General features: G+C 35.0%; 1 protein-coding gene across 1 annotated transcript in view; it reads left to right on the top strand.

Annotated features, from left to right (window-relative positions):
• The first annotated feature begins 284 nt into the window (after nucleotides 1–284).
• LOC128664338 (chloride anion exchanger-like) overlaps nucleotides 285–25,984 on the top strand; it is an 84,189-nt gene continuing 58,489 nt past the window's right edge. Inside the window, exons 1-7 of the mRNA XM_053719178.1 lie at nucleotides 285–415; nucleotides 8,146–8,285; nucleotides 8,774–8,884; nucleotides 10,408–10,568; nucleotides 11,151–11,315; nucleotides 14,567–14,719; nucleotides 20,219–20,301. Of these exons, the coding sequence (XP_053575153.1) occupies nucleotides 285–415; nucleotides 8,146–8,285; nucleotides 8,774–8,884; nucleotides 10,408–10,568; nucleotides 11,151–11,315; nucleotides 14,567–14,719; nucleotides 20,219–20,301 (944 nt within the window). The remainder of the gene's footprint in view (nucleotides 416–8,145; nucleotides 8,286–8,773; nucleotides 8,885–10,407; nucleotides 10,569–11,150; nucleotides 11,316–14,566; nucleotides 14,720–20,218; nucleotides 20,302–25,984) is intronic.

Below are 25,984 nucleotides of genomic sequence, written 5' to 3'. Positions count from 1 at the left end.
TTTCAATAAATGATACCAAGAGAACTAAACAAATTAGATAATAGAAGTAAACCGGAAATTTGGAAATTGTATTCTCTATCTGAATCCCAAGAGATAAATATGGGGGGGGGGGGGTAAGTCCCTTTAATGAGATATTAAAAACATATAAGCTACAGCTCTTTGTATGTGGTTTATTCTGTTCATACACAATATTTTTGTTCACATATTTCACATTTTTATTTGTACAACATGATGTTTTGGTTGTTTTGTAGGTTATCTAATATTTTTAAAAATAAGATATCACAATGATTGAGCCAGTGGGAAATCAATATGTGGTATCCCGACCTATATATTCTGAAGAATTCTTCCAGACAGAGCATCAAAAGGTGCAAAGATATCATAAAACGTTTTTGGATCATCTCCGAGTTTTCTTTGGGTGAGTTAATCCTTCATAAACAGACAAAGAAAATATGTACAAAAATAATATGATTACATTGATTATTTATTTAACTTTGATATGTGTTTAAGGATATTAGAAGCTATGGTTTGTGCTAAATGTCCCAACCAGGCAAGCGTTTTAGTATTTTTAGTACCGAGAAGCTGCAATAGTGTTTTAGAGCAATCTTCCAGATAGAAGGATCTCCTGAGAAGATCTGTGTATTGGATGTGAAGCATTTTAGTATGTATGAAGTACACCACAGGTGATCTAATGAACTGTTCAGTATATTGTGGTTATCTTGAAATCTTGTCTGGGTTCTGAAGATTAGGCTGGGATCCCGTGATTTAGAGAAAAGTAGCATGGGAACATCAGGTAACTAAAGCCCTGTGAGGCTGACTGTGATGGTAACATTTACAAGAAAAGATGGAAATTCTCCTCAGTTTGTGCAAAATATCATCAAATTTTATTCCATATCAGGAGCAGAAAAGAACACGATGTTTCGGGGCCAATGCCCCTTAATCACATGATTAAGGGGCATTGGCCCCGAAAAGTTGTGTTCTTTTCTGCTCCTGATATAAAATAAAAGTTGATGATATTTTGCACAAACTGAGGAGAATTTCCATCTTTTCTTGCAAATGTTATTGCGAGCTTGGCAGTTGCTCTGGGTTGTTTTCCTCACTGGGTCTGCGTGTGCTGGACACAACTTTGTCTTTTGTCATGGTAACATTCAAAGTAAATTATTGTAGTCTTTACAAACAAAAACAGCATACATGTCTAATTTTGTTTATTTTTTTGATAATGTCTAGGTTTTCTAATAGATTGTCAAGCCTCTCTTTCCTGTCCAATCTCATAAATTCCTTTATTATACTATAGAGCCCACTTACTTAAGATATATGCTGTAAAATAATTATTCTCAATATGGCTAAAAAATCTGTCTCAACTAAATTTACTAGAGGGCGCAAATAAGATAAGATATTAAAAAATCAGGGTAAATTTAATAACAAGATTCTCAAGCCTCCGTAGACTTAATCATTCTTATGTTCTGCAAGATTTTACTAAAGTTTCTCTATCTGTCTATTATTTAGTGCATGCCCTTTTTAGAATAACAGAGTTATTAGAGTAACTGGAGAGAATGTAATTAGTGAATACTCCGTTGAGACACTAAAGGATAATATACTATACCCTTAACCCAGTCATGGCATAAATAAAAAAAAATAAGATGTGTATGTGTATATAGTGTGTGTATATATATATATATATATATATATATATATATATATATATATACAAATTAGTTAGATAAAAGAAGTTGGGAAAGAATAACTTCATCCTTCTATAGAAATATTTATGGAAATATCACAGTGCAACTGTTACAGAAACAACTGCAGAAAAAGGTCTGGTCAGCTAGATGGATGAGTTCCATTCACTGTTTTGCAGAAGGGGTTAAGTTATCAGTAGGAGCAGCAATACATACAATATTGAAAACAGACAATAAAATAGAATAGAATCGCTAAAGAGTTTGTTTGCTTTGTTTTGCTGTTGTTATTGTTGAATGCCGTATGGCTAGCACAGCTACTGGATAAGAGGTGGAAATGTCACCTCTTGGAAAAAAAAATATTTTGCAGTGGGTGGCTGGAGATGGGTAATGTAATAAAACAATGAAACTAATAAAATTAGGTTACAGTGCATATGCATTGATTCTGTATAGCTTTGCCAGATTGTGCAAATGTACTATCACTTTAAGTACCACTCTACATATAAAAAGACTCATTACACAGACAGGAGCAGGCAGGAGACTGTAAACTTGCGTAATGGGTCTTTTTCTATGCAGGGGAGGATCTGCTCTTCTTGCTTTCTCAGCCCCTTTCAGTGCGTGGCCCAGCCTAACCTCATTAACCGAGCTAAACTGGGAGCTTCTAAGTAAGTTTTTAATAGTTTTTTTTTACTGGATTTTTACATTCATTTTCTATATTTGTTACCATCACCTGCATTAGAATATCTACCACAGTTTTACAAAGAAGGGCTTTCAGATACTATAGAAGACTATGGGGTCGATTTATCAAGTGCTGAACGGCCCCTGATGTCCCTGTTTCTGTGCGAGCCTTCAGGCTCACCGGAAACAGCAGTTATGAAGCAGCGTATCATGTCCGCCAGACAATGATAATTCAACCCAATGATCGCAATAGATTGTCTAATATTACCTTTTTTTTATTTATTTTTATTTTATTTATTTATTTATTTTAATATTTCTTTTTTATTGAGGTTAAAAACAAGACCGTACAGCGTTGCCACATATTAAGAACCTAGGCCTGTAAGGTACATATTATATTAATAAACAAGATAGTTGCTATACATATCCTTACGTCATTCATTGTTAGTGAGCATGAATTGTAAAATACCCTCTGACATAAAGATATACCACATGTACGGTGGCCTATAGCATCTTCCAATATTGTAATGCTCCAAATGTGGTAGAGTAGAGCATAAGACTAACCTCAATTTTTCAACATAAGTAAAATAATTTAAGCTAAACTAAGATGGGGTGACTTGAAGAGGGAGAAGAAGAAGGGGCCACTTTTAGTAATATCCCCACACAATATTGAAGGCCACTCTTAGACCTCCCCTATGTTGAAAGTATACATGGGGATAAAATATGGTTTTTATATGGTAAACTATGTGGACCCCAGGGGATGATTAAATGATAAAAGTATATGCAGATGGCAATGTTATAACTTGCTAATTGAATAAATAAAACAAAAAACCTTATGTCTATAAGTTACATAGGGAAGGTAAGCATCAATATTACAACTAACTAAAGAACCCAGTAAGCAATTATTTTTATTATTAGGGGATTAACGAATAAAAAACACCTATATATTATAGCCCCAGAATGTCATGTCTATTAACTACATAGACTTGGCGAGGTTTCATACTATAGTGTAATCTAGGAATTTGTAATAATTAGCTGCATAGGTAATATGTCATGTCCCTAGGCTGCCTAAACAAGGTAAGTAGCAGTACTGTACGCAACCAGAAAAATAAGCTAATTTGTCAATTACTGACAATTGGCTACATAAGTGAATAACATATTCGTAACGGTCTCCCAGTCTGTAACTCTATCAGCTGTGGGGTATCACAAGGACTGTATTGCCCTGTATGTTTTACAAATCAATATAGGCATTGGTTTCTTCATTCACACATGGGATACTGTATTGACTAAGGAGGTTTCAGCAGCAGGGAGTACTAGCAAATCTTACAAGTAAAAGAGACAACATGGAGTCTGATAAGGTTAATTAGCTGTATCTGGGTCTCCTCCTTCCTGTAAAACCCCCAAGCATTCCAATAGATACAGACAGATATAAGAGATACAGCAGACACAGCTCCCCTTGTTTGTAGACGGTTGTAGAGAGTAGGTCCATTCAGTTTCACCGTCCCGGCCGCAGACAGCAAAAAAGAAAGCATCCAAATTAGATATATACGAGTGTTATACATAAAAGGCAGAGTACTATTAACTCACTTTCAAAGATTATACTCACTATAGGGTTTGTGGTATAACAGGTATTCAGCCAGTTTATCCAAAGGTAAGAATTGTGGCTTACTATTAATAAAACCTGTCTACTAAAATGTCCAGGTGTTAATACATAGATTCCAAGATAGTCATAAATATCAAAACAGGAATGAGTCTACTTCTGCCTTGCTCCAGTTTCAGAGCCGTCCCATACATACCAATGAAAACTTTTATTACTGCAAAAAAGTCCCAAAACAAGTCTGTAAATGTTTGTGTCTTAATAGAGGGATTGCTGAATATTAAAGACATAAGTAAACAAATAAATAAAACTTGTGTGTTCCATATGAGAATAATTAATCTGTAGGAGCATATGAATGTACATTTATTTCACCAGAAGTATAGATGTAAGAAGCGCCACATTACCCGATACCTGACCGGGGATCACAAGGCCCTGAATAGTGGAAGGCCCAAACTTGATGTTTAAGATCGTGTGGTAGTGTCCATCTCCCTGGGTCGACTAGCTGGTGTAGATACGTAAGGTGCCACTGATTCACAGGCCAGCTGACCATCCGCTGTGTGAAGATCATTTCGGGAATGACATAATAGCTTGACTCAATAGAAGCAATTTTGAACACCAAGTTCTCTGATGTTGCGCTGTACAACTGCCCCTCTTTAACGCTCAGAGTAGGAGTCTCACATCGCAGTGCTGTGTTAGTTTATGGTAATGGGGTGAGGTGTGGCTGAGGAGTAGTAGGTACTACCGCATCCCGCAGCTTCTGTACCAGCTTAGGTTTCATCTGGATGCCTTTGTTGCGTACATGTTTAGCTTGTAGCGACTGGGAAAGGTCATCAAGCCGCTCACTGATTTGCTTCTCATGTTCTTTCAGTAAATCTTTAAAAGCGGCATAAAAAGCTTGCATTTCCATGTTGGTAGGAGGTATGGCAACACGCCTTCGGCATTGTGCTACAGCAAAGCCCCGAAGGTACTCTGCTGGGGGGTTATTGAGGCTGCAACCATGTTAAAAGCTCCGGTGCTCTGGCGCTGACCTCTAACTTAGCAATTTTTGGATCATTAGGTTTTCATGCCAGATGGTATCTAGTTGAGGTGTTTTTTCCTAGCTAAGTCCTCATGGCTAGAGCAGCACTCAAAACTGCGACCTATAATGGCCGCCGCCCGGAAGTTCCCCCATTACCTTTTTTTTTAAATTAAACAAAAACAATTAAATTATTTAAATGTAACTGATATTAAACCCCATAATATATATTTTACAGTTTCCTTTATATCACATTTCCCTCTTCTCCATGGTATAAAAATGTAACTGATTCAATCTTCCCTCGCATGTTTCTTTTTTAGGCCATGATAATGTATAATTTTATTAACACTCACTGGACAGTTGCTAGTTTTTTTATTTTCTGCTATAAATGTTGTCTTATGAAAAGATCACAATATTAAAGATAAATGCCAGATCAAAAGGTTATGTTTTGTGGGAAAGTTATAGTGGATCTTGGCAGATATGTACAGGATCCTTTCTGAACTATTCATTTTGCAAAAGTTAAGTTTCAATAAAGTACTCTAGATTCTATAAAGTAATGAGCGCTGCCATGTTTGAAATTGTTTTCTATTTATCTCTGTCTTCTGTGGAGAAATTAATTAATGATATATAAGCCAGGACATAAAGTAGAATTTGTGTAAACAAGGTTTATATCAGTTTGTATTAGTCTATTTTATTGCCTATTTTATATCTGTTCCTAATTGTTTGCAGTAGGACAGTGAGATAAGCTTAAAACTTAAATTTAGACATGGCGGCGTCAATTACTTTTTAGAATCTCAGTGGAATTTAAAAAACACATTTCAGAGTTAAATTACAGGAAAATTTGACAAAATAAATAATAAAAGTATATTGCAAAGTTTTTTAACTACACACAATTAAACATTTTATATTAGAATCTCAAACTGTTTAATATCCTTTTAAAGTTTTGCTGGCTACTCCTAATTACCACTGAAGACCTAAATACATTATGATGCAACACTGGACACACATTTCCTAAGTATCAGAATTTTCTTCCCTGATTACATAAAGATTTAAGGAATAGATTATGGGCCGTAGTTAGGCATTTTGTTTGTTAACCAGCATTATTTTAGGCATCTATATAATTAAATAATATCAACAATTGTTACTATTTCACTATTACAAAGCATTAGACATTACAAAACTTTTTAGATGTAATATATACATATCAAATCTTGTCCTTGTGCCACCCTGTCCAGTACTGCAAATTTATAAACATCAGACAGCTTCCTGTTTCCTGATTGGTTGCATAAACTGAAAGTATATTGTACAACTGAGGAAGAATGGACAAATAATTTGCCTGTGTAGTGAAATTAATCAAATATTTGTAAACTTTAGATCCCCTTTTTTGTGAAAAAGCATTTTTCTAATGTTTATGAATTTGTTTTTATAAAGCCTTATAAACAATTTGAGTGTCACTTTAAGATCCCTAAGCACTTCAATACACATTAGATTTACTAATAGCATCTCTATCCCCTCTTTATAGAGCAAGCTCCTGAGACTCACCAATTCTTTATTGTTTTAAACCTCTTTACTAGAGAATGGACAAATAATAAATGCTATAGAAAAGTTGGGTAGATATGCTAGGAAGAATGAGCTTTAGTGAATGGGTTACACAGTAAAACAAAGGAATTGGTAAGCTTTAAATGACTGTTAGGGACACATTCTCTAAAGTTCTCTGCTGAGATGAGAATATGTTAAATGCAAGATTCCAGAAATGCAAATTTTGCTGTATTTCTCCAAGGGGTGTTCCATTCATTTTAGCATGACATAAGAGTCTTGTTACATTTACATTATACTTTAGATTTTGTTCTTTCAATTGTATTATATTAAAGCTTTGCACTTTCTATTTTGTGGTTTAATGTATTTAGGTTTTGTATACAGCAGTGTATTTATGATTGTGATTTTTACAAATTCTGATTATGCTTTCAGTGCTTCTGTCTAACTTTAACAAACAAGGATAATACTGTATATTTCTTTGTATCTTTTACAAATTGTATAAGTCTATGAGTTTAAGAACATTTGAGGAACAGGGAAGTTCCCTGAGTTGAATAAGGGCATTATCTTGGTGTCTCTAAAGCTCTCTTACAATTTCCATTATATTCTGTAAGCCTTTTATACCTGTAGTTCTCACTGATTTATCTCACCAGCTGTATGCATGTGAATTTTTCTCAAAATTCCCAATACACTTTCCATATGACATCTATTTCCAATTTTTCTTTGTTCTCTTGGTATCCTTTTTTGAAGAGAAACTTGAGTAAGCTGATAGGAGCTTAGGAGTGTGCACATCTTTAGTAGTCTATGGCAGCAGTATTTATAACAATGTATATTATCATTATAAACATTGTGAAAAAACTGCTGCCAAATGGCTAAATACACATACACGCTCTTGTGCTCCCCTGTTTACTATTTAACAAAGGATTCAAAGGGAAATAAGAAAAATGAATCATAAGAGTAAACTGGAAATTGTGTAAGAGTTAATTTTCTATCTAATCAATTTATGTATAATTTTACTCTCCCTTTAAACAACATAAAATAAATATACACTAAACTAGAAGCAAATACAATCTTAAACTGTAGTGAAAAGATTTCAGTTGAGTTTGCATTTGTTGCAAACTGAGAATTGATATCAGTGCCAGGTTCTCCCCTGTTAACCTCACTCACCCATGGGAGATTCTCTATCTTAGAGAGCGTCATTACTTTTTGGGGCTTCCATATTCTCCCCATTTCTTAGTGAATTCAGTGAGTTCAGTCTCTGTGAAGAATGCACTATATTTTCATTCTAAGCTGGAGAGTTTTTGATAATTGAGCCCCTAGTGTTTCTCATTAAAAACCTCTACAGTCTTATTTATTTCTATATTATTCCTTTCGGCTCATTACAAAGGTTCACTCATCTATCCATCCTTTAGTGAATGTGCAACCTAAAATGACAAATGATGTGGTGAGGCTGGAGATGATGGAAAAGTTGGAGATAATGTCAGTGAATTTTACCAGCTGATTCAATACTTTATGAAATTTGTTCTGTTATGATATAATTGAAGGGTAACAATAGGAAGCAGCACGTAACTGGATGTATAACAAACACACAAGTATATTTATACCCAAATACCATACATGATTTTAATAACATGCAACATGTTTTATTTCAGATGTTCTCCAGAGAAGGCCAAGAGAATTGCATTTACTTTTTTTCCTATAGCTTCATGGCTTCCTATGTATCAATTCAAACAGTGGATACTGAGTGATATTGTATCTGGGGTCAGCACTGGACTTGTGGCAGTTCTACAGGGTAAACTACTATCTTATGTGCACAAAGAGTGGTGTATGTACATGACTATATACATTTTAGACAAAGGGATTATGTTTGATGGGACTATTTTAATGTTTCCTCTATGAGGTATAATAAGAATTCAAATCACAGTTGTTCCTCATGTACAAGGAACATAGTTATTTCAAAATGTATATTCCACCTCACATTAAATACATCATAGCTAAAGTAAGAAAAAAAGCAGTATATATTCTTTAAAAAAATGTTACCACATATTTTCATTTTTGATAAGAAACAAATACCAATATTCATGACTCTTTTTCTTTCAAATATACCTGTCAATCAAACAGACATAGCATAGGCTTTTAATTTTATTATATTATTTTAGAATTTTATTCTTTATTATAAAGTAGCACTTTATTATATATATATATATATATATATATATATATATATATATATATATATATATAAGAAATAACAAACTGTATACTTGTTTTCTTTTCCAGGACTGGCTTTTGCTCTGCTAGTTAATATTTCTCCCGGTTATGGTCTATATGCAGCTTTTTTTCCAGTTATCATCTACTTTTTCTTTGGTACATCTAAACATATATCAGTAGGTATGTTGATTTTAAAGGTCATGTTTGTTGCACATTACATATAAGCAGGGTCAGGATGGTATTATATTAGCTAAACATGCCCTGCTTTTTCTCCCCCCTCTTGCTCTTGGTGCGTGTGTGCATTGCAGCTAACTTGTAATACCAACGCACATTATTGTGCACTGGTATTACAAGTGGAGCGGTAATAGCGCTCCACTTGTAATCTAGCCCAATTTGTTTATCTCAAGATGTAACAAGAAAACCTATTTTTATGGGGATTAGCAAACAGATTAAAATAAATCTACTTGATAAATGAACCCTATATAATTATTTTTGTTTGGAATATTTTTCACATGAGCTAAAACTTAACTATTAGGTAATTTTATAACTCAATGTAACCAATTACAAAACAATTATATGTGTAAACTGTGAACTCTTGCACATTCTCAGCACTTGGTGCCCCTGAAAGTGTGCATATAAAAAAATTGGGCACATTTTGATATTGGAAGTAAATTGGAACCGTATTTTTTTAATTGCATGTCCTATCTGAAATGAAAGTTTAACTTTGACTTTAGTGACCCTTAAAAAAGATTAATAAAAAATAAAAAAAAGTGATAATATAAATCCCTTCCAAAAAATAAATTAATCTGGATTTGTTTAGACGTTGTAATTGGCTGTGCGATATGTATTTGAATTAAAGTGGCATGAAGGTCAAAATTAAACTTGATCATGATTGAGCATGTCATTTTTTTAAAGAGATTTTTCAGTTGACTTACTATTTTAATTTTAACTTGCTGTTTTGGTATCCATTGTTAAAAAGGATACCTAGATAGAATTAAAGGGGCAGTAAAATAAAATAAAAAATCTTTCATGATTTAAATAGGAAATGTAATTTACTTTTATTACCAATTTTGCTTTGTTCTCCTGGTATTCTTAGTTGAAAGCTAAATCTAGGAGGTTCATGTGCTAATTTCTTAGACCTTGAAGACTGCCTCTAATCTGAAAGCATTTTGACATTTTTTTCACCACTAGAGGGCGTTAGTTAATGTGTTTCATATAGATAACTTTGAGCTCAGGCACATGAAGCTCCTAGGAGTCAGCACTGATTGGCTAAAAATGCAAGTCTGTCAAAAGAACTGAAATAAGGGGGCAGCTTGCAGAGTCTTAGCTACAAGGTAATTACAGAGGTAAAAAGTATTTTATTATAACTGTGTTGGTTATGCAAAATTGGGGAATGGGTAATAAAGGGATTATCTACCTTTTTAAACAACAAAAAATCTGGTGTTTACTGTCCCTTTAAGAACAGCAATGAATGAATTTATGGGAACTAGCTGGCAATTGATAGCTATGTGCATATGCCTTTTGTTATTGGCTCACCAGATGTGTTCAGCTAAGTCTCAGTAGTGATTTTATCAATACATTTTATGATTGCACATTCTAACACTAGTCTGAAATGACCTAGGAATTTAACATACGTTACTTCTATGGATTATAAAACATTGTAAACTTTAAAACATTTTGAAATTAGATTCTGTTATTTTTAGGTCCGTTTCCTGTATTGAGCTTGATGGTCGGTACAGCAGTACTCAGGTTAGCCCCTGATAGCCTGATTGCTGGAAACAACAGCACAGAGGCAGTCGAATGGCTGGATGAGAAGAGAGTGGTTGTCGCTGCATCAGTGACCGTCCTCGCCGGAATATTCCAGGTTAGTGTAGATTCATAAAAACAAGTTTCTGAAACTAATATATAGCTGAAAAAATTGGACCCTCAACTTGCAACAACAGCAAAGGTGTGAGGTCAGTTCCATTCTAATCAATGAAAACACATCTGTCTCATAACTTCTCGTTGCATAGAACAAGTTCCACTGGGAAAGATTATGGCATCACAAAAACCTTACAAACAAACAAATTAATAAACAGTCCACTATAATATATGCAAAAAATAAAACTCAAAAATACTTAAAGGGAATGTCGACACCTTAGTCATCTTAACGTCTTACCTTGCAAATAGGCTCCTGCTGCCCTTTCTATATCATGCAACAGGAATGGTAAAAAAAAAAAAGTTATTTTAATATTAATTTTGTTTCTGGCCTTTTTTAAACGGCTGCCAAGCTCCACCCACTGATGACATCATGCTTGGGTAATACTTTAAGATGACTAAGGTGTAGACTGTCCCTATAAATTATGAGTTACATTGTATTGGGGGCACTTAACACAACTATATATATTAATGACTGGGACGCCCACAGTGCATCATCTCAGACTAATAACTTTTATTTTTCTTCTAGTTGGCTATGGGTCTCCTACAAATTGGATTTGTAGTAATATATTTATCTGATGCCCTGATAAGTGGATTTACAACTGCAGCTGCCATTCATGTTCTGGTGTCACAGCTAAAGTTTGTATTTGGACTTAAAGTGGAACCATTTAGTGGACCCTTGTCCCTGTTCTATGTAAGTACAAATATTTATTTCGATCTTATGTAAATGTGTTCTTACAAATAAATATTTCAAAGCAATTTAAAGGGTCTGTAAAGTCATAATTAAAGGGACATAAAACCCAAAATTTTTCTTACATGGTTTAGAAAGAGCATGCAATTTTAAACAACTTTCTAATTTACTTTTATTATCTAATTTGCTTCATTCTCTTGATATCCTTTGCTGAAAAGCATATCTAGATAAGCTCAGTAGCTGCTGATTGGTTGCTGCACATAGATGCCTCGTGTGATTGGCTCACCCATGTGCATTGCTATTTGTTCAACAAACTATATCTAAAGAATAAAGCAAATTAGATAAAATAAATAAATTGGAATGTGGTTTAAAATTGTATTCTCTATGTGAATCATGAAAGAAATTTTTCGGGTTTAATGTCCCTTTAAACTTTCATGATTCAGATAGAACATGCAGTTTTAAACAACTTTGCCATTTACTTTTATTATCATTAGAGCATGTAATTGTAAGACTAGTGGTGCTTTAATGCTATGTGTTTAACTCCTACAATGAGGTTAAACACAAGGTAGAAGTATCACTCTGGACCTGCAGAGCACTGTGGTCATAAGCACAAACAGCCGTTGATCCATTCAGCAAAAATAGTTACCCCCTTTGCCCCTTTTTCAACTATAATAGCCCTTTAAAAGCTGTTAAAGCTGTATCTAAAGCATTAAAGGGACAGTAAACATCAGAATTTTTGTTGTTTAAAAATGTAAATAATCCCTTTATTACTCATTCCCCAGTTTTGCATAACCAACACAGTTATAATAATATACTTTTTACCTCTGTTATTACCTTGTATCTATGGCTCTGCAAACTGCCACCTTATTTCAGTTCTTTTGACAGACTTGCATTTTTAGCCAATCAGTGCTGACTCCTAGGAGCTTCAAGTGCCTGAGCTCAATGTTATCTATGTGAAACACATGAACTAACCCCCTCTAGTGGTGAAAAACTGTCAAAATGCTTTCAGATTAGAGGCGGCCTTCAATGTCTAAGAAATTAGCATATGAACCTCCTAGGTTTAGCTTTCAACTAAGAATACCAAGAGAACAAAGCAAAATTGGTAATAAAAATAAATTGGAAAGTTGTTTAAAATTACATGCCCTATTTAAATCATGAAAGGTTTTTTTTTACTTGACTGTCCCTTTAAGTTTAATGTCCCTTTAAGCCCCCAATATGATTTGTTGTTTTTGTTTCATTGAGATGTACAGAGTATAGAACTGCTTATCCTTGCCTGCTCCAAACATTGCTAATTAGATTGACTCTGTGAATGTGGATACTGAAAGTGTGACTTTTATAAAAAAATAAATATATAAATATGTAGAAAAAGGGATATAATGATGTCAATAAGAGTCAAGACCTAAAATGAGTTTGCAGTATTCTGAAACAGTTTGTACCAGGTTCCTCAATTCAACTATCAATTCTTTCCTTTCTACTCCTAGATCTCTGATTTTCAAACCTGTCCTCAGACCTCCCTAACAGGCCAGATTTTAAGGACATCTGAACTAGAGCATAGGTGAAATTATCAGCCGATTAGTAAACATGGTTATTTTACCTGCTCTTACCCAAGTTAATTCTCAAAATCTGGCACTTTAGGGAGATCTGAGGACAGGTTAGAAAATTAGTGTCCTAGAGTAATGAAACCAGTCTGTGAGCATCAGACATCAGAGCAATATGTCAGTGGCATAGCGTAGTATGCCATCAATTTTTTTTTGTATGCCATCTTGTTCACCACGCCAAATAAGTAGTTTGCACAAGATACTGCCATCTTTTAAGTAGTTTTCACAAGATGCTGCTATCTTTTTAAGTGGTGTTATTAACAGCAACAAAACAATCTGTCCAAATTTATCAAACTTATGATATTGTAAATTCTAAATAATACAATTATTTGGTTTAATTTAAATAGTAAAGTTTTAATTAAAAATAAATTAAATTTGTAAATGTATATAAGTAAAAAATATTATATTTAAAGTATATTTATTTTTATCCTACGAGATAATTCATAATGGCCTACATTTCAAGCTGAGCACAACTGATAAAGCATGCCAAGATATTTGGCACTCAGCCTCAACAAACAATAATACAGGTATTATTATTATTATTAAAAGGCATTTTAACCAACATGAATTGTTTAACAAAAGCATTTTAATGAACCTAATACATAAGTAGGTACCTTTTTATTTTAATGGGAATTGACCGTAGCACAGTCATTGTTCTCGTAATACAAGTTATCAGTGCAATCCAAAATATTACATTTGCATTTACAGTAATTAACTGATATTGCTTAATATTATTAATTTAAAAACATGGAAGGTGTATAGCAAAGAAAATAACCAAAATATCCTCAACTTAAAGTGATAGTGATAGTAAACTTTAGCTAATCAAATGCTATATATGTAATATTTGCCATTAAAATAGTATATGTGTACCTTTTTTTTTTAATCTATCTGTGAAAAGGGCTAAATCCATGCCTATAGTAATGTTTCTATTACAAAGTTATGCTGGCCCATTCCAATGAACATCCAATCAGTGTATGTGTCATATGACACTCTTGAAGTCCAGCACTTTAAAAGTCCTTAGGAAGCCTATGTAGAGAGTGGGTGGGACTGTTCTTTATGTCACAGCCCAGCCAAAAGAGGAAATTAAGAGGGGCGGAGGAACAGAAGATACCCAGTAGGATTATTAATCTTGTATTATAAAATATATATACACTTTTAAAAAAATAATTATGCAGTTTTACTTATACACTAATATATTTTTCATTGCAACATTCTTATAGTCTGAAATTTACCATCATCTTAGCTCTCAATCATTGTCCAGCAATTTTAGTGCAACCTTATAGAAATATATTATCTGAGGGATAGATCATAAAAAACACCTACGCTATCCAACAAATATTTTAGCGTTCATTATACTTTCACATGCACAATATACATTAACCCACAGCAAAATGCAAGCGGTATGGATTGCACTGCACAGACATTAATGTTCCATACCGCTTGCATTTTTGCTCTCCACTTGTAATCTGTAATCTTGTAATGTTTGTCTTTGGAGGCTGTTGTGCTTATTTGACGTTTAATATGTACATAAGCATAGAATACATTTACAGTGCACAGAGTCTAGAAGTGCAAAATACGTTTACATTTCTTTAGCTACCCCAGCTAGGCCTCAGTTTAATATTTAGCTTTTTTTCATGAACTGATCTTGCTTTGCAGACCCTGGAAGGTATCTTCACTCAGATTACCGACACTAATATTTGTGACCTTGTTACATCTATCATCATAATGGTTGTAGTGTTTGCAGTAAAAGAGCTCAATGATCGTTTCAAATCAAAACTGCCAGTACCAATTCCTATCGAAGTTATAATGGTAAGCATTTATCTTATTTAACTCACATGCCTGCCTGTCTGTCTGTCTATCTTATCTATCTGTCTTTTATAATTGTGGAGCTGCCTAAAATGCCAAACTACAAAACAGAACATGACTAACTCATGTAGAATGGCTGCCTTAAACACATCACTAGCATTTATACAGAGAAAGAAAAATTGATGGGCCAGTATACTTACCTGCATTTGCTAATTAAAGAACCATTATTACTTTTTGCATTTAGAGTTTTGTCGGTAACGACCCGCGTAGCTAACGCTGTTTTTTTTCCCCCCGCACCTTTTAAATACCGCTGGTATTTAGAGTTCACAGAATGGCTGCATTAGGCTCCAAAAAAGGAGTGTAGAGCATAATTTACCGCCACTGCAACTCTCAATACCAGCTGTGTTTACGGACGCGACCAGCTTCAAAAACGTGCTCGTGCACGATTCCCCCATAGGAAACAATGGGGCAGTTTGAGCTGAAAAAAAACCTAACACCTGCAAAAAAGCAGCGTTCAGCTCCTAACGCAGCCCCATTGTTTCCTATGGGAAAACACTTCCTATGTCTGCACCTAACACCCTAACATGAACCCCAAATATAATCACCCCTAACCTTACACTTATTAACCCCTAATCTGCCGCCCCCGCTATCGCTGACACCTGCATATTTTTTTAACCCCTAATCTGCCGCTCCGTACACCGCCGCAACCTACATTATACCTATGTACCCCTAATCTGCTGCCCCTAACACCGCCGACCCCTATATTATATTTATTAACCCCTAATCTGCCCCCCACAACGTCGCCGCCAGCTACCTACAATAATTAACCCCTAATCTGCCGACCGGACCTCACCGCTACTATAATAAATGTATTAACCCCTAAAGCTAACTCTAACCCGAACCCTAACACCCCCCTAACCTAAGTTAAATATAATTTAAATCTAACAAAATAAATTAACTCTTATTAAATAAATTATTCCTATTTAAAGCTAAATACTTACCTGTAAAATAAACCCTAATATAGCTACAATATAAATAATAATTATATTGTAGCTATTTTAGGATTAATATTTATTTTACAGGCAACTTTGTATTTATTTTAATCAGGTACAATAGCTATTAAATAGTTAATAACTATTTAATAGCCACCTAGTTAAAATAATTACAAAATTACCTGTAAAATAAATCCTAACCTAAGTTACAATTAAACCTAACACTACACTATCAATAAATTAATTAAATAAAATACCTACAATTGTCTACAATTAAACCTAACACTACACTATCAATAAATTAATGACATAAAATACCTACAAATAAATACAATTAAAAAAAAAATAACTAAAGTACAAAAAATAAAAAAAGCTAAGTTACAAAAAATAAAAAAATAATTTACAAACATAATAAAAATATTACAACAATTTTAAACTAATTACACCTACTCTAAGCCCCCTAATAAAATAACAAAGCCCCCCAAAATAAAAAAATGCCCTACCCTATTCTAAAATTAAAATTGAAAAGCTATGTTACCTTACCAGCCCTTAAAAGGGCCTTTTGCGGGGCATGCCCCAAAGAAATCAGCTCTTTTGCCTGTAAAAAAAAAACACAATACCACCCCCCAACATTACAACCCACCACCCACATACCCCTAATCTAACCCAAACCCCCCTTAAATAAACCTAACACTAAGCCCCTGAAGATCTTCCTACCTTGTCTTTACCATGCCGGGTATCACCGATCGGTCCTACAGAGGGTCCCGAAGTTTTCATCCTATCCGGCAAGAAGAAATCCAGAAGAGGCTCCAAAGTCTTCATCCTATCCGGGCAGAAGAGGAGATCCGGACCGGCAAACATCTTCATCCAAGCGGCATCTTCTATCTTCATCCATAAGACGACGAGCGGCTCCATCTTCAAGACCTCCGGCGCGGATCCATCCTCTTCTTCCGACGTCCTAACACAGAATAAAGGCTCCTTTAAGGGACGTCATCCAAGATGGCGTCCCTCGAATTCCAATTGGCTGATAGGATTCTATCAGCCAATCGGAATTAAGGTAGGAAAAATCTGATTGGCTGATGGAATCAGCCAATCAGATTCAAGTTCAATCCGATTGGCTGATCCAATCAGCCAATCAGATTGAGCTCGCATTCTAATGGCTGATCAGAACAGCCAATAGAATGCAAGCTCAATCTGATTGAATGATTGGATCAGCCAATTGTATTGAACTTGAATCTGATTGGCTGATGGAATCAGCCAATCAGATTCAAGTTCAATACAATTGGCTGATCCAATCATTCAATCAGATTGAGCTTGCATTCTATTGGCTGTTCTGATCAGCCATTAGAATGCGAGCTCAATCTGATTGGCTGATTGGATCAGCCAATCGGATTGAACTTGAATCTGATTGGCTGATTCCATCAGCCAATCAGATTTTTCCTAACTTAATTCCGATTGGCTGATAGAATCCTATCAGCCAATCGGAATTCGAGGGACGCCATCTTGGATGACGTCCCTTAAAGGAGCCTTCATTCTGTGTTAGGACGTCGGAAGAAGAGGATGGATCCGCGTCGGAGGTCTTGAAGATGGAGCCGCTCGTCGTCGGATGGATGAAGATAGAAGATGCCGCTTGGATGAAGATGTTTGCCGGTCCGGATCTCCTCTTCTGCCCGGATAGGATGAAGACTTTGGAGCCTCTTCTGGACTTCTTCTTGCCGGATAGGATGAAGACTTCGGGACCCTCTGGAGGACCGATCGGTGATACCCGGCGTGGTGAAGATAAGGTAGGGAGATCTTCAGGGGCTTTATGTTAGGTTTTTTAGGGGGGGTTTGGGTTAGATTAGGGGTATGTGGGTGGTGGGTTGTAATGTTGGGGGGGATTGTGTTTTTTTTTTTACAGGCAAAAGAGCAGAATTCTTTGGGGCATGCCCCGCAAAAGGCCCTTTTAAGGGCTGGTAAGGTAAAAGAGCTTTTCAATTTTAATTTTAGAATAGGGTAGGGCATTTTTTTATTTTGGGGGGTTTGCTATTTTATTAGGGGGCGGAGTAGGTGTAATTAGTTTAAAATTGTTGTAATATTTTTTAGTATGTTTGTAAATTATTTTTTTATTTTTTGTAACGTAGCTTTTTTATTTTTTGTACTTTAGTTAGTTTATTTAATTGTATTTATTTGTAGGTATTTTATGTAATTAATTTATTGATAGTGTAGTGTTAGGTTTAATTGTAACTTAGGTTAGGATTTATTTTACAGGTAATTTTGTAATTATTTTAACTAGGTAGCTAGCTATTGTACCTGATTAAAATAAAAACAAAGTTGCCTGTAAAATAAATATTAATCCTAAAATAGCTACAATATAATTATTATTTATATTGTAGCTATATTAGGGTTTATTTTACAGGTAAGTATTTAGCTTTAAATAGGAATAATTTATTTAATAAGATTTATTTTATTTTGTTAGATTTAAATTATATTTAACTTGGGGGGGTGTTAGTGTTAGGGTTAGACTTAGCTTTAGGGGTTAATAAATTTATTAGAGTAGCTGTGAGGTACGGTCGGCAGATTAGGGGTTAATACTTGAAGTTAGGTGTCGGTGATTTTGGGGGGCAGATTAGAGGTTAATAAATATAATATAGGGGTCAGCGGTGTTAGGGGCAGCAGATTAGGGGTACATAGGGATAACGTAGGTTGCGGCGGTGTGCGGTCGGCAGATTAGGGGTTAAAATTTTTTATTAGAGTGGCAGCGGTGTGGGGGGGCCTCGGTTTAGGGGTACATAGGTAGTTTATGGGTGTTAGTGTACTTTAGAGCACAGTAGTTAAGAGCTTTATGAACCGGCGTTAGCCCAGAAAGCTCTTAACTCCTGGCTTTTTTCTGCGGCTGGAGTTTTGTCGTTAGATTTCTAACGCTCACTTCAGTTAAGACTCTAAATACCGGCATTAGAAAGATCCCATTGAAAAGATAGGATACGCAAATGGCGTAGGGGGATCTTCGGTATGGAAAAGTCGCGGCTGCAAAGTGAGGGTTAGACCCTTTCCTGACTGACTCTAAATACCAGCGGTAGCCCAAAACCAGCGTTAGGAGCCCCTAACGCTGGTTTTGACGGCTAACGCCAAACTCTAAATCTAGGCATATGTATTTAAAGGGACACTTAACCCACATTTTTTCTTTTGTGATTCAGATAGAGCATGCAATTTTAAGCAACTTTATAATTTACTCCTATTATAAAAATTTTCTTCATTCTCTTGGTATGTTTATTTGAAAATATTGTAAGTTTAGATGCAGGCCCATTTTTGGTAAACAACCTGGGTTGTCCTTGCTGATCCGACAGCACCAATAAACAAGTGCTGTTCATTGATCTGAACCAAAAATTTGCTGGCTCCTTAGCTTAGATGCCTTCTTTTTCAAATAAAGATAGCAAGAGAACAAAGAAAATTTTATAATAGAAGTAAATTAGAAAGTTGCTTAAAATTGCATGCTCTATCTGAATCATAAATGAAATAAAATTGGGTTCAGTGTCCCTTTAAGCAACACAAGTGATTTCCCAATATTACTATGTATTTAAGCCCCCACAAAGGGGTAAAACACATAGTCCCACTCAAGAACGTAATGCTGCAGAACAGGGCACCGACAGTGATTGACAGTATAGTGCAATTGTTGATCCTGATTGAGTGATCAGCGATTTCCAGTTCAAGAGATTAGAAGCTTACTGGACCAAAGTGGGACTTTACCTATGTGTTTAACATCTGTGTGTAAGTTAAATACATAGACATTTAGGTTTAGTAATTCAAAAATTACACGCTCCATTCAATTCAATTAACATTAGGATGTCCCCTTGAACAATAAAAACTAAATTGTATACAAATGCATTTAATATTTGAATGTATAGAAGATATATGCCATCAGTTTAGTGAACAAAATGCAAGACTCAGCAGAGACCACTGTTTTTAATGAGGGGCATCTTGAAAACACATTCACGTTTCTGGATTATACCAGTAAACATTGTGAATATAAAGAGCAAAGAGATGTTAAAGGAAATGCCAAAATAGAGAAGCGCTAAACAAGGGAATGACAAAACCATAATATGCTATTGTTAGTCACCACCCTACCAGAATTGTTTTTTTTTGCCCAAATGTGATTTTTACAGAAAAAAACCTTTCTTGTAGTTTATAAGTCTGGTCATACCTAAAGTAAACTGTCTAGTCTGAAAATACCAGAACATGACAAATGGCAGGCATATAATATTTCAATCTTGAGTGGACCTCATCAGTGAGGTGAAAACATGTCCCTCTAAGCACATTGGGCAATGAGTCCTTGTCTTGATTACTGCCATCACCTTTAGTGTAACTAATATATATCATTAGCATATGCAAATATGCAAAAGTGCTCAGATAAGAAAGCATGTGTATCTTATCATGATTCCCACTGCAAACTTACCAAGAAGTACTTTTAATACTGTTCTTTATCATCACATTTCTTCCATACTCTATCATCACATATCCTTTTATTTTACAGACAGTAATAGCAACTGGAGTATCCTATGCATTTAATTTCAAAGACAGATATTCTGTAGATATTGTTGGACAATTAGAAAAAGGGTAAGACTCTTATTATTTTTAATAATTTTGTGTTTTGTTAAGTCATTAAAATTTGTTTACCCCTTCATTGGCAAAAAAAGGGAGATAGTGTCTTAAGCTTAGTGAGGACAGTGGAGAGAGACATTTTATGAGAGTGCAGAGTAGTGGTAAGAGTTAATTGTGACCAGGGCTTGTGGATAAGATTCATTTGACAAGGAATTTTAGTTATGGATAATTATGGTGTAGTACTTGCAGTTGTTGTGGTTGTGCTGTAGGTAGCCAGGGCATAATACAAAGGGAGGAGTAAAGTGCAATGGGTGGTTGTAAAATGGAAGTTCCTTTACTGAGAAAAAAGAAAAAAAAACTTTAGCTTTAGCGTGATATCAGTATCAAAACTACACTAACTTTATCAGGGCATTACAAGTTGAAAGTAAGCACCAATGCTCAAGCGCAAACTAAATTTGCACCTGTCGGGTTAGTGCAACTGAAGCCCTCACATAAAGGGTTAGGGATAATAAAATAAAGTTGCACCAAACACAACATAAATACATTAAAATAATTGGTTACACTCATATCTACACTATCTGATAAAAATGATTCAAAGGTATATAGTATATGATATACATGTGAAAATATGTGTATGTATGTATGTATATATATATATATATATATATATATATATATATATATATATATACAGTGTATATATATATATATATATATATATATATATATATTCTTATTTAATAATGTTCTTCACATTGGGGAAAATGTTGTAAGTATTTTTAAATAGATATTCCTATAAAAATATATATATCTGTATATACGTATACCTATATATAATCATATAGATCCATAGGTATAAATATATACAGATTTATTTAGGAATATCTATTTAAAAGTACTTAAAACATTTTCCCCAATGTGAAGAACATTAGAATGTTCTTCACATAGGGGGAAATGTTCTAAGTATACAGATATTCCTATATATATCTAAACTTATATATTTCCATATAGATATAATAGGTATGGATATATATATTTTTTAAATATCAAACAATTTACTTTAAACTTGTATTACACACGCGCAAAAAGCTTACTTATACTTGAGTGGGAGCACTAAATACCACTCCACTTGTAATATAGCCCTTTAATGTTTCCAGGTGTCCACTATCCAGGCAGACCAGTATTTCAACAGGCTGTCCATCCAGTGAAAACCTAAAAAAAAAAAATAATGTCCATGTTGAAGTCCACTGATAAGCAGCTATAGTTTAAAGGTGACCTACTATTTATTTGTGAACTGATTTTTTTTTTTCTAGACAGAAGTGACAAACTGAGCATGCTTATTAGGGTTATGTTCAGTATATTACTTTTGGCAACCCTAGTGGGACAGCTGGAATTAAATAGTAAATCAACGTATAATGTAATGTATTCAAAGCAATTATTAACATGAGAACATTATGTTGATGTATTTTTTAATTATTTTAGTTGTTGAAATATTGAAGCTATAAGTGTATAAGGTATAGTTTAGTTTTTATAATGTAATGGATACTGCCATGCTGGAACCAAGGTTTTACCCTTTTCTATCTCTTCTGCTGAGAACAGTTAGAGACAGAAATTAAATAGGTAATAAAAGGTTGTGTAGAATATAGAATTGTTAAAGTTACTATCTAACAGGGTTTCCACACAGTCTTGCTTGCACCAGTGATCCCTCTATGGCCAGATTTTGTGAGCAACCCAGCAGTGAAACAGTTAATTAGTGAACCACACCCTGCTATTAGGAAATATTACACAATGCATACAGCAAAATATTGTTTCTTTATTAACTGTTTAATTGCTGGGCCACTTACAAAATCTGTCCTTATGGGAACACAGGTTTGCACACTCTTTTATATCTGCCTCTGTCATCAGCAGAAGAGACAGATAAAAGGAAAACCCAGTTCCCAACATGGAAGCATGTATCATTTTATAGAAACTACGTGAAACTAAAAATAAATAAATTAGAGTAAAAAGGGACAAAATAAATAATTAAAGTATATTGCAACATTGTTTAAGTAAACATAATTTAACATTTTATAGAACAATCTCAACCAGAGAGCAGGGAACATAAGTACTACTACACGTAAAAAAAACGCAGCTCTCTTACTGGCACCAAGGGAGAAAGAAAATACCTGCTATATTAATTACTAATACAATGGCTATGTGATTTAGTTGCATAAAGGGTTGTACATCATTGCATTGTGTGTGACTTGAAGTCAAGCATAATCCATGAAGAAACAATCATTGCTCTGCTCTGTATTTGTTACTTGTAGCTGGTGGGGAAAACACTGTCTATGCTACTGACACCCAAGATGAGTCAAATCCCTTCTGTCTGTGTATTACTAACAGATATCTGGAAAAAGAGAGAGACACAGAGACGCCACAATGGCCTAGTTCCACCGATATAGATGTTGTTGTTGAAACAAGTTGGAAATATACTCACAAATGTGATGCACCAAATGGTGCTAGCGAAGCAGGCTGGAATTTTGCAGTAGTCCAGCTCACTGTCACTGACAGTCTTATCAGGTTTGTAAATCTGAGTGAATAGTCCCATTATCTGTGGAAGGATAAAGAGCAAAAAAAACATAGCCCAATCCCGTATAGACAGGGGCGAGAGAATGAGACAAATGTTTGCACTTACGCCCCTGTCTATACAGTATTGGGCTATGTTTTTTTGCTCTTTATCCTTACACATATAATGGGACTATTCACTCAGATTTGACCTCAGACCTGATAAGACTGTCAGTTGGTAACAGTGAGCTGGACTACTGCAAAGTTCCAGCCTACTTCGCTAGCACCATTGGGTGCATCACATTTGTGAGTATATTTCCAACTTGTTTCAACAACATCATCTGTATCGGTGGTACTAGGCTATTGTGGCGCCTCTGTTACTCTCTCTTTTTCCAGATTACCAAGTACCAGTATTTGACCATCCTTCTACAGAAAGCTGCCTTTTCCAGGATTATATGGACTTTTTGTTCAGTTTGTATATGCTGTGTAGTTTAGAATTCTGGAGTAAGGGGGAAGCGTACCCTATGGGATTTTTTTATTTTTATTTTTTTATTTAATTGTTTTTATTGAGGATTTTAGTAAGTATAGCAATAACAGGCTTACAACACTAACAATTGATATTACATCAGGTATAATTACATTGCTCACGAACATGGCATTTTCAACGCTATGTCTCATTAAGCCTCAGTTTCTTAATAATTTAAAATTCAATGCAAATTTGAACTGTCCAGCAATAAAACCTCATTTTCTACTATTATATAATTAAATAATTAAATAACTTCCTCCAAAGTTTTCTAGAGCCACTTGTGGACTCTACAAAGTAAGTTAGCATTGGGGAGGAGTGATACAAATGGCCACTTTTGGACCTTTGATATATTAGTTCTGTGTAGTATAACAAAAACATATATGGTAACAACTAGTTGAAGCTGATATGTATGTTAACAAATTGGTGGAGAGAATCATCATTTCTGACCGAGTAAAATTAAATGAACCACACGTAAGTATATTATCAATAGTCTCATGAGAGCCTGGCGGCCACACTAAGAGTAACAATAAAACTCTACAAATAAGTAATCACTAAATTTTAGGTACGGACAATAAATATGAACAAATTCCAGACTTTGATGGGGTCATATACGCAAGTGTCTGTATAAATTATAGCCCATTAGCTGCATGAACAAATTATGTGTCACACCCAAGTCTCTCAGCCCTCCTGTGTGTAAGTGTAAAACAAATTAGTTCTTGATAGCCAGGATTTGTAGTACAAGGAGTCTTAGCCGCACCTCTGCATCTCAAGCTCAGTGTAGGTCACAAAGGATGGCCAAATGTTAGCAATATATTAGGAGCAGGCATGCTATGAACTAAAAAAAAAAAGTTTATATATAAAGGACATTATAGGAATTGCATAGTACGTTGGGTAGCTGGGTATGACATTACTATAATGCGGTTACCACTATATATTTACTACATAATGCACACATAATACACTGACAGTGGGAACAGAACATAAAAAAACAACTCAAAATAAATAATTGAGCGAACAACTATATAACTTTGACTAATCCGCCATCTAATGACTTTCTCAGCTCAGTCCTTACTAATTTATCCGATTCCACATCTCCATATTAAAGCATTCGGTAGTGATGTCCCTAGGGGATGTTGGTGAAGTCTCCCATGTTCATTGATCGCTTGTCTGCTAATCTCTCTAGTAGCAGCTAGATAGGCAGAGTCTGGCTTTAACCCTTTAAGGACACAGCTTTCAGTTTGCTCAATGGTTTTATGACGGAAAATATCCATCATATGTCCTTAAGAGGTTAATAAGTATAGCAGACTGGGGGACTTCATAAGCATGGCATGCAGTGTGACTGTAACAGAGCTCTCAGCTTGCAAAAGTGGCGGCAAGCATTGTTGGGGATTAAGGCTCCGGATTTCTGATTGCATCTGCATCAGTTCTTTCAGCCGCTCCAGCTGTTGGGCTCTATAGAGGTGTTGGGCACTGTCCAAAAGTCCAGACACTTTGATTGTTGTTAGAGCCGGTCAACGTTCAATTTCAATAGCCGGCAGCTCAGAGTAAACAAGTTGTAGCTGGAACATTAGGTCAGAGTTTTTTTGGTCTTGGCTCGAGACAGGGCAAACTTTGGCATCCGTCATTGGAGGTATGAAGACGACGCTCTCTTCCTCTTCATAATTAGAAGTGTGCTGGGGTTGAAATACCTCGTCCAGTATAGCGCCAAACTTTTGTTCAAAGTCCAGAAGGATTTGCTGAAGTGCATACTGAATCACTTTCATTGTCCCACTAGTTAGGAGTAAAACCAGCTTGAAAAATCTGGTATGTTAACCCAGAATCAGGAACTCCGGGGGGGGGGGGGGGTTACATGTGCGGGCAGCCCAAACGGCACAAGGAATCAAGCACACAGTATAAGCCTTGTGGCCCAACTCTGTGCAGTTAAGCTGAAGAACATAGGTAGGTCCGGTTTTATGTTGTGAACCCTCAGATTTCTCCAGAGTTTCTCCAGTCTGAACAACTTGAAACCGCAGAGTATTGAGTTAAATTTAGCAAATAACCTTTTGGATTCTATCAAAATCCAAGAGCTCGCCACAAACATGCCCTGCAGCGACAGCTATAGGCTCTGCCCCCCATGGGATTTTGTGTGCTTTAGCACACTATTCTCATTCTTTTCTTTTACTAACAGATATGGAAAAGAACCATGAATATGTATGTTTTACTGAGAGACATAGGGTTAGATTTGCGCTCTAACTGTAGCGCGCAAGCAATATTGGGCTTTTCAACTTTTTCTTCACAATGGAAATAATGCGCATATTACAAGTAAATGTGTTTACTAGAGTACAATCAAATTTAACATGCGTCAAGTTAGCGTGACTTCAAAGCTCGCATAAAGGGTAGGGAAGGGAAAAAAGTTTTATTAAACACAACATAAATACATGTAAAAGTACAGTTACACTAATATAAACACATAAAATATATTATTTAAAAAGTTATAAGGGCTCAAAGATATATGGTATAAGTTGTTTGAGAAAAAAAAATAGCTGCAAAGGGCTTTACCATATATATGCATACATACACATCTAATTATGATACCATTGTAAAAAACTACTCCTTTTTTTGTTTTTATTTTTATTTTTTGTTGTTGTT

The sequence above is a fragment of the Bombina bombina genome, chromosome 6 (genome assembly GCF_027579735.1).
Source record: "Bombina bombina isolate aBomBom1 chromosome 6, aBomBom1.pri, whole genome shotgun sequence".
NCBI classification, from domain to species: domain Eukaryota; kingdom Metazoa; phylum Chordata; class Amphibia; order Anura; family Bombinatoridae; genus Bombina; species Bombina bombina.
Note: the sequence above shows the minus strand (reverse complement) of the source record. Positions and strands in the feature narration are given on the sequence as shown.